Genomic DNA, 9,945 nt, shown 5'->3' on the forward strand with positions numbered 1-9,945 from the left:
AGAGCTTCAAGTTCCTTGGTGTCCACATCACCAACGAACTGTCATGCTCCAAACACAACAAGACACTTGTGAAGAGGGCACAACAACAACTATTCCCCCTCAGGAGATTGAAAAGATTTGGCATGGGTCCTCAGTTCCTCAAAAAGTTCTACAGCTGCACCATCGAGAGCATCCTGACTGGTTGCATTACCGGCCTGGTATGGCAACTGCTCAGCCTCCGACCGCAAGGCACTAGAGGGTAGTGCGTACGGCCCAGTATATCACTGGGGCCAAGCGTCCTGCCATCTAGGACCTCTATACCAGGTGGTGTCAGAGGAAGGACCTAAAAATTGCCAAAGACTCCAGTCACAGACTGTTCTCTCTGCTACTGCACGGCAAACAGTACCGGAGTGCCAAGTCTAGGTCCCCCTAAGCCATAAAACTCCTGAACAGCAAACCAAATGACTACCCGGACTATTTGCATTGACACCCCCCTCATTTGTACACTGCTGCTACTCTGTTTATTATCACTTTACCTCTACCTACATGTACATATTACCTCAACTAACCTGTGCCCCTGCACCCTATATAGTAGTGCACTGTATAGGGAATAGGGTGTCATTTGGGAGCTACATATTCTCTCTGCCATCTTAATTCATTCAGTCGTTGTTAGGTTACAACTAATTTAAGCATGATTAAGAAGAGATCTTCAACATCACAGGGCTGGCTGGGCTGATGCCTGCTATTACCATCATTACAACTAGGGATGAGTCCAAACGGCATCCTATTCTCTACATAGTGCACTACTTATGACCGGAGCCATATAGGTCACAGCTAGTGCACTGCCATTTGGGATGCTGGCTATGGTTTCTTATTCTCCCTCCTCTCCGGGCTCTGCCATAAGGCCCAAAGTCAATCTGCGCCACAAGCCACCAGCATTATTAATTACTTTTATCCCTGCTCTCATAATTACCTAATCCACCCCTGCACAACCCTCTGCTGCCGTAGCATCCATCCCTATGATAGAAAAATAATAAGCTAAGTCTGTTGTTAATGACGGTTATCACGCCCCGCCAGCCCTGCCTGGACCACCCTTCCCCTTTGTTCCTCCCTTGCTACACCTGCACCTTACCCAAAATGGCGTCCTTTTCTCGGGCCTCCAGGTCAGCGATGGAGACGAAGTTGCACTGCACCATGGGAACATCCTGGGTGTCCTCACAGGGGATGATAGTGGACTCTCCATTTAGGGTCATCTCATAGTCATTCTTCAGGGACGAGTACTGCTTGTTGGCGATCTTCAGTGATCCCTTGGAGATGTAGAACACCTGGACATGAATAAAAGTAGGTTTAAATCTAAAGTAGATTTGGGCACAGATTCATTTCAGCTGAATATTGATGTAGGAGCTAAATCAAGCCTGGCAGAGGATCTGTAGCAGAGGATCATTTTGCTACTGTCCTGACTCAATTTGGAGAGAATAATTCATCATCTCATTACACCAAATCATATCAAATTCAGAACATAGTACAAATCAAAAAGTATTGGCAATAGGACACTGAGATGAATTACTCAGTTGACCCAAATCTGTGAAAATGACAAGCATATGGTGGATAAGCATCCTTAATAGGAGGCAGTTCCTCTCACCTTGCCAGTCTCGATGATGCTGTAGAACTTGTCCACCTCCTGGGTAAAGGCAGTCACTCTGATCTCTCCCTGCATCAACACACACAGTCAGCAACGGACTAGCTCCACACGATCCAATACAGCAACATGAGAAAATGCAAACAGAAAGGGTTACTCACACTTTCATCCACAATCTCCATAGAGAACAGCTTGCCGTCACCACGAGAGTTGCTCCAGGTGCGGATGCCGCTCTTGTTGGTGACACGTGCTCGGATGGTCCACCTGACAGAAAATAACCAATGTTTATGTTGCTGTTGGATGGACCTCTATTCCTTGAAAATACCTTGACCAACTATCTATGGAATAAATCACAAAAACATCCCCAAATATAAATCAAACGGTCATTATTCCATTCTAAGACTAAAGAGTATGGTACAACAGGATTATCATGACTTAAGAATAAACATTTGGGCAAGAGATCATGTTGTTTGAGATGTTCGCCAAAGTGATAGGCTGCATCCCAAAAGGCACCCATTCCCTATATAGTGCACTACTTTAAAGTAGAACACTATATTGAGAATACAGTGCTATTTGGGACGCAACCATAGACGGGTATAAGAAGACTACTCACTTTGACTGGTAGGGGTTGAGGCTGGCGATGGGCACGACTTTGGAGGATCCACCAGGAGTGCTGGGCATTGCAGACGGAGGCATGGCCTTCTTCCCCCCAAACTCTCTGCTGGGACCTTTGTTCATGGTGCCTTATGATAGATAGGGAAATGAGAGAACAGAGGAGCTATTGGTGCATATAAAAAGAGCAGTGAGAGTGGCAAACTCAACAAAATAGACATCCATAACTTATCAGGGCTGAATTAAACAAACTCCCTGATCACTGTTATTCTCACTTCATGAGAGTAGTCTCACATAACAGAAAAACTTAAAATCAGGAAGAGTAGCCGATTTATTGCGGTAGATTTGGGAGAGTAGGAGAGAGGAGACAACCCCCCAAGACCAACTAAGTTGTGAGTCTGTGAGATGGTGTTTTAGTGAGAGATGATTCATGTATCACAGACTCAAAGCAGACAGAAGTGTGAAATAACAAACCAAAGCTGCTCTTCCCACAGGAGATTGGTGCATACGGCCTGACTGAGGGTTCTCTGTTCGGACAAGCGCTAACTGCACATTTGATTTGTGTGCGTCTCACACCGTGGATTACAGTTCAAAGTGTCAACTTTGCCAACAACTGCATTTCTAGTAATTAAGCCCCCAGATCCAGCAGCACAGCACAGCCACACAACTGAACAATAACAACTGTGCTGATGAGGAGGATGAAGCTCACCATCACTACTTCAATTCCCTAACACCAGTTTAGTGTGATGAATACCTATGACCCAGACCATAAGATAAGCTCCTAAAGTCATAGATTGGGCTAAGAGTTCATCTGTCATGGTTCACAAAATATACTATGATACTGTAGGTTAGCACTAAGAAACCCTTCCTTTAGCCATGCATATTTTCATGAAATCCCTGCTTAAACACTGATTAGAAATGTTTGTCACGAGAGATGATTAACATTTATTTAGTTACCTGCACCCTTCTTCTTTTAGCTATTTAGTGAGATTATGTATTAAAAATAATAATTTAAAAGCGAAATTCAAGTAGAATAACTAAATACACAGTACCAGTCTGATGTTTAGATGTTTGGACACACCTACTCATTCAAGGGTTTTTCTTTATTTATACTATTTTCTACATTGTAGAATAATAGTGAAGACAAACTATTAAATAACACATATGGAATCATGTATTAACCACAAAAAAGTTTCACAAATATAAAATATACTTTTGTTTTTCTTATTATGGCAAGAACAGCTCAAATAAGCAAAGAGAAATGACAGTCCGTCATTACTTTATGACATGAAAGTCAGTCAATCTGGAACATTTCAAGAACTTTGAAAGTTTCTTCAAGTGCAGTCGCAAAAACCATCAAGCACTGTGATGAAACTGGCTCTCATGAGGACCGCCACAGGAAAGGAAGACCCAGAGTTCATTAGAGTTACCAGCCTCAGAAATTGCAGCCCAAATAAATGCTTCACAGAGTTCAAGTAACAGACATCTCAACATCAACTGTTCAGAGACTGTGTGAAAATCAGACCTACGTGGTCAAAATGCTGCAAAGAAACAGCTACTAAAAGGACACCAATAAGAAGAGACATTGGACCGGTGGAAATCTGTCCTTTGGTCTGATGAGATTATTGATCTTTGTGAGACACGGAGTAGGTTTACAGATGATCTCTGCATGTGTGGTTCCCACCGTGAAGAATGGAGGTGGTGGTAGTGTGGGGGTGCTTTGTTGGTGACACTGTCAGTGATATATTTAGAATTCAAGGCAAACGTAACCAGCACGGCTACCACAGCATTCTGCAGTGATATGTGTTCCCATCTGGTTTGCGCCTAGTGGGAATATCATCTGTTTTTCAACAGTACAATGACCCAAAACATACCTCCAGGCTGTGTAAGGGCTATTTGACCTAGAAGGAGAGTGATGGAGTGCTGCATCAGATGACCTGACATCCACAAATCACCCGACCTCAACCCAATTAAGATGGTTTAGAATGAGTTGGACCACAGAGTGAAGGAAAAGCAGCCAACAGGTGCTCAGCATATGTGGGAACTCCTTCAAGACTGTTGGAAAAGTATTCCAAGTGAAGCTGGTTGAGAGAATGCCAAGAGTGTGCAAAGTTGTCAAGGTAAAGGGTGGCTACTTTGAAGAACCTAAAATATATTTTGATTTGTTTAACACTTTTGGTTACTTCATGATTCCATGTGTGTTATTTACAAGGTAGAAAATAGTAAAAAAATAAAGAAAAACCCTTGAATGAGTTGGTGTGTACAAACATTTGACTGGTACTGTATGTATATTTTGGAATCAATGTCAGTAGCATGTTATCTCTCATGGCATGATTACCATTTTAATCCAGTACTAATTGCTTAGCTAATTACTTGATGAAAAGTGAACTGTCGAAGTTAAGATTAAGTTAGTCCCGTGTAGCTCAGTTGATAGAGCATGGCGCATGCACCAGGGTTGTGGGTTCGATTCCCATGGGGGACCCATATGAAAAAAGTATGAAAATGTATGCACTGTAAGTTGCTCTGAATAAGAGTGTCTGCAAAATGACAAATGTAAGGAGCTGAAACTTATAAAAGACAATAGTAATGTATATTCAGATCATATCCAATTCAAAACCAGATTTATAGTCTGACTGATGAGCACATCTGGACTACTGGAAATAACCAGTGTGACGTACAGATGGTTCACCAGCAGCATGTCTGTTTTATACATTCTCTCTAAGACTGATTTTAACACCGTATTTGCAACAAAGAGGAGACAGAATATAGACCTAGTATTTTGTGTTTAACAGAATCACATTGGTCAACCACCATCTTAGTAAGATCAGTAGAACGCTACAGATGACAATATACACAAGAGGCAAATGTTTTTTAGCTAAGCATTCTGACAAATAAAGTAGAAGTGTCATATGTTCAGTAGAGCTGAGGATTTTAACCAAGATTTGTCCATTTTGCATAAATGTTGCCATCTACCAGAAACAAATGAAATTACCTATCCAATAACCTATATTGAAGTGTTTTGCAACCTTCGAACCCACTAGGAATGAATATAGCTGCAAAACATTCGGAATTTATCTTGAGAATACAGTCCATTAATGACCCAATCTCTCAATTAAAATCCTGCTACAGGATATGAAAAGGCATTAGATTTAAAAGCACAGTGGGTGATCTGGAATTGTTTACCATAATTTCCATTCTGGGACTGCAGGGGGTGGACTGAGGGATTGGGGGCTGACTGTGGGGCTTTACTCTGACCTGCAAGGGAGGTGAGGGAGTGAAAGGTAAAAACTCAAGTAAGCTGCACATTCAACATTGTAGGTTATATGCATGTCTGGATTCAAACATTTGTTCATCTTCACTCCCCCTAAGCCTTATGATATGGTGATGGAGTATGGGATGAAGACTCGCCTTCCACGTAAGGCGTGGGCTCTCCGATCTTTCCAGCCACCTCATCAGCAGACTTCACCACCTCCATGTCTAATATGATCACCACACGCCTGAACAGAAGACCAGCAATAAACAGATGAACAATTGCATTGTAAATTATATTCCAAAGACTAAACACATGGTTGATATTCAAACAACAAAAAGTGTGTATGTGCATATCCATTGTGTGTCCATACTGACAGCTCTTAAAGTTTAAAAATGGAAAGAAAAGGGTTTGTCATTCTGTAGGAAAACATCAAAAGACAGAAGCACCATACCGTCCATCCTTTAGGACATTGGTCACGTTCCTCTTCAGCTGACAGATACAGTTTGGGGCCAGTCGGTTGTCCTCAGCCATTGGGTTGAGTTGGGTGGAGAGCATGAACGCTACAGGAGGGATTGGGAGACGATAGGAGAGATGTTAGGGACAAGACAGACCAACAAGCACATGGGCAGTGCAGTAGAGGACGGCCAAGTGCTGCACATCCACTGCACATGGCCATTGCTTGTGCTAGTCTGTCTTGTCTATTTGATGATGATATGCATCTCCCAACTAACCCTCCCCCTCCACACACAGTTCCAAATAACATGCCATCCTTGTTAGTAAACATGGAACAGAGCCCAGTTTAGTCTGGGATGAGGATCAATTTAGATCCCAAAAATATGTTTCTAAATAGGTCTTAAAATATACATTTTTTTTCATGACTGTATGGTATCACAACACTTCTTAAACGTTGTCAAATTAAAAGGAAGAAATGTATTATTTTTCTTTGATTTCCAACTCTCTATTAATTTTACTGAATCCTGACTACCTCCTGCTGGTCAGCCCCAGGAAATCCACAGCATAAAACACATCCACAGCATAAAACACATCCACAGCATAAAACACATCCACAGCATAAAACACATCCACAGCATAAAACACTCCAAAGTGCCCCGTTGCTTAGGTCAGCTATTTACCTTGATATTTTCTGGGTGAGACTATGGAGAAGGACTAAAATAACTTTTAATTTGCCCTGTTGTCTTTTTAGTCTACCTCCTGTGTAATTCGGATTACGACTATTGCACGCAATATGGATTTAAAACAATGGGGTGCAATTTCTCAAAAGCTTAATTTGGCAGGTCTAACATTTCCATTATGAATATCCTTGACTTTTAATTTACACGGATACCTTGAGCATCCTGACTGGTTGCATCACCGCTTGGTATGGCAACTGCTCAGCAACTGACCGCAAGGCGCTACAGAGGGTAGTGCATACAGCCCAGTACATCACTGGGGCCAAGCTTTCAGCCATCCAGGACCTCTATACCAGGCAGTGTCAGAGGAAGGCCCTAAAAATGGTCAAATACTCCAGACACCCTGTTCTCTCGGCTACCACACGGCAAGCGGTACCAGAGCGCCAAGTCTAGGTCCAAGAGGCTTCTAAACAGCTTCTACCCCTAAGCCATAAGACTCCTGAACATCTAATCAAATGACTACCCGGACTATTTGCATTCACCCCTTAAAACGTACATATTTTGTTTAAAACACTGCTGCTTCTCGCTGTTTATTAACTATGCATAGTCACTTTACCCCACCTATATTACCTCAATTTGATATTTACTGTTTGTGTGTGTGTGTAAAAATAATACAGTTGTAACCTTGCAAAAACTGCATTAATATGCCACTACTACAAAGCAATGCTATGCATTTGCTACCTGTCATGGTCACCTGCCTCGTGCCATACAACCATTTCTGTGTGTACTTTGAACAGGTGGTGGAGTGGATTTTGAATAGTTCTACTCACAGGACATTGAGTGCTGTCCATCACTCATCATCAGACGAAAGCGGGTTGGTCCACTGCCTCCATCAATTTTACGGATGTTCTGAAAGAAGATGAATATAGGAGTGCGGTCGAAATCATATTGGCCAATTTCGACAAATCTAGCAGTGGTCCAAATCCGTATTACCATCTTGGTGAATATCCTTGACTTAAATGTTGGTCTCTAAAACATGGGTCGATACTGTCCAAGTTAGCTAGCTAGCTGTTGACCAGGCCAGTAGCCATTCTTCTACAGTTGGCCTACAGTAACTTGGCCAACTAATTCTCTACTTCCACAAGAACATACACTCATACTTACCACTAATTGAAGAATGGGGTTTGGTAAATCATTAGAGCCTTTGGTTAGAGCCTGTTGAAAAAGCAGAAAACAGCTTGAGACAGATGGCAAATATATCTAGTTAGCTAGCATTGTGGCTGGCTGGCTAGCTAACTCAACAAAGCATTCAGCAGCAGCAGCACTCCGTGTAACGTTAGTCCCTGTCCGAAAACCATGTTTCTCGATGCTAGGTAAACTTTGTTTACATGCTTTCTGGGATGTCATAAAATGCCCCACCTACCTCTATCGCTCCCATTGTCAGCATGTTAGTCATGTTGAGGCTGAGTTTATAGCTATGTAGAGTGAAAATGTACGTTTTAAAGCGAACTCGGAGAGGACAATCTCACTTCTACAGTGACAGTGCTTCCTCTGTGTTGTGTCTGTGGCGCCAAATGTATCCCTAAACGCGCGAACTGTTCATAACGTCATTGCGTAATTTACTGCTTAGCCTTCCGGTTTCTCTTATAGATCTTGGATCAGTTTACACTCGCGAAACCCACCTTTAGCAGCAGGGGATAAAACGTGAAACTGACCTTAGACCAGGTTGCCGAGCCAACGTGCCTCTATGGAACGTGCGTTTGGTTAAACGTGAAAATAAAAAAAGTGTTTATATAGTCGGCGTTACAATGTCTAAAATTGTTTTATAAGAAGACACAAAATAACTGTTGTATGAATAGCTGCTCCTTTTATTAGATGTCCTGCAAATCCTGCAACATTTATGAACAACATTTATTATCTTTTTTTTAACATTTATGAACAACATCTTTGTTGAAGAAAAACGGACGGATTTAAAGGCGATTCATGTTCAGTCTGACCTCTGCATTGGCTATGCAGTATTTACTGTGATACGGTTCTGCAAAAGTCAGGGCATTTCTACTTCTTACGCATTGCGGTCAACACAGAGCGCGTATTTTCTTTTTCCCAACGCCAAAACCACGCCCCGTTAATCAGAGGGGCGGTCTACAACGCTTTGAGCGCTCTCCAAGTCCGGAAGTGAATATCACGTAGCGCGAAATTTCAGTCACCGATTAATAATGTTTGCCGTTTTATTTCAAGATTGAGCGACTTTAACAATTTTATAGAAATTATTAGCTAATAAATATTTGACAAATTATAAATAATAAGCATGTGCTTTTACCTGATAATAGACTACTAATGATAATATAACAATTTTACATACCGAGCTAGTAACATTAACTAGCCTAGGTTAACTTAGCTGACCTTCAATTGAGGGAATTCAGCAGAGTTCTCTGAGACATTTATGGATGTCATTATGGATTCAACCTACGCTGCATTTTGGTCCGACCCTTACTCCTCGGCCGAGGAGGAGGCATTAGATGAGCGTTACAGAATCACCCAACCTAGGATCTGGGCTACACTATGTGGGAGGAGATCGACAGGTGGGCGATCGACCCTAGGAGAGTGCCAGAGCCCGCCTGGGATTCTCTGGCACAGTGTGAGGAGGGATACCGGCGAATGGAGGCAGCACGACGACGCGGTAGGAAGCCTGTTAGTCAAGCCCAAAATTTATTGGGGGGGGGGGGGGGGGGGGGGACTAAAGGGTAGTGTGGCGAAGTCAGGTAGGAGACCTGCGCCAACTTCCCGATCTTACCGTGGAGAGCGAGAGTACGGGCAGACACCGTGTTATGCGGTAGAGCGCACGGTGTCTCCTGTATGTGTGCATAGCCCGGTGCGGGTTATTCCACCTCCCCGCACTGGCAGGGCTAGATTGAGTATTGAGCCGGATGTCATGAAGCCGGCCCAACGCATCTGGCCACCAGTGCGTCTCCTCGGGCCGGCATACATGGCACCAGCCTTACGCATGGTGTCCCCGGTTCGCCTACATAGCCCAGTGCGGGTTATTCCACCTCCCCGCACTGGTCGGGCTACGGGGAGCATACAACCATGTAAGGTTGGGCAGGCTCAGTGCTCAAGGGAGCCAGTACGCCTGCATGGTCCGGTATATCCGGCGCCACCTCCCCAGCCCAGTACCACCAGTGCCTACACCACGCACCAGGCTTCCTGTGCGTCTCCAGAGCCCTGTTCCTCCTCCACGCACTAGCTCTATGGTGCGTGTCTCCAGCCTATTACCACCAGTGCCTACACCACGCACCAAGCCTCCTGTGCGCCTCCAGAGTCCTGTGCGTCCT

At 43.5% G+C, this 9,945-nt stretch overlaps 1 protein-coding gene across 2 annotated transcripts in view; it reads right to left on the reverse strand.

Moving 5' to 3' along the window:
* The window catches only part of LOC129831980 (replication protein A 70 kDa DNA-binding subunit-like), a 67,088-nt gene extending 58,871 nt beyond the window's left edge, over positions 1-8,217 (reverse strand). The window contains exons 1-10 of one of the 2 annotated variants that reach the window (XM_055895668.1): positions 8,037-8,216; positions 7,778-7,828; positions 7,444-7,522; positions 5,935-6,043; positions 5,639-5,727; positions 5,414-5,485; positions 2,232-2,361; positions 1,780-1,882; positions 1,622-1,690; positions 1,112-1,304 (exon numbers count right to left, since the gene is read on the reverse strand). In XM_055895668.1, the coding sequence (XP_055751643.1) occupies positions 1,112-1,304; positions 1,622-1,690; positions 1,780-1,882; positions 2,232-2,361; positions 5,414-5,485; positions 5,639-5,727; positions 5,935-6,043; positions 7,444-7,522; positions 7,778-7,828; positions 8,037-8,069 (928 nt within the window). In that variant the 5' untranslated portion in view covers positions 8,070-8,216. Of the gene's footprint in view, positions 1-1,111; positions 1,305-1,621; positions 1,691-1,779; positions 1,883-2,231; positions 2,362-5,413; positions 5,486-5,638; positions 5,728-5,934; positions 6,044-7,443; positions 7,523-7,777; positions 7,829-8,036 lie in introns of both variants that reach the window. The other variant, XM_055895669.1, reaches the window with a different exon arrangement.
* Positions 8,218-9,945: the final 1,728 nt, after the last annotated feature.

The sequence above is a fragment of the Salvelinus fontinalis genome, chromosome 33, assembly GCF_029448725.1.
Source record: "Salvelinus fontinalis isolate EN_2023a chromosome 33, ASM2944872v1, whole genome shotgun sequence".
Lineage (NCBI taxonomy): Eukaryota > Metazoa > Chordata > Actinopteri > Salmoniformes > Salmonidae > Salvelinus > Salvelinus fontinalis.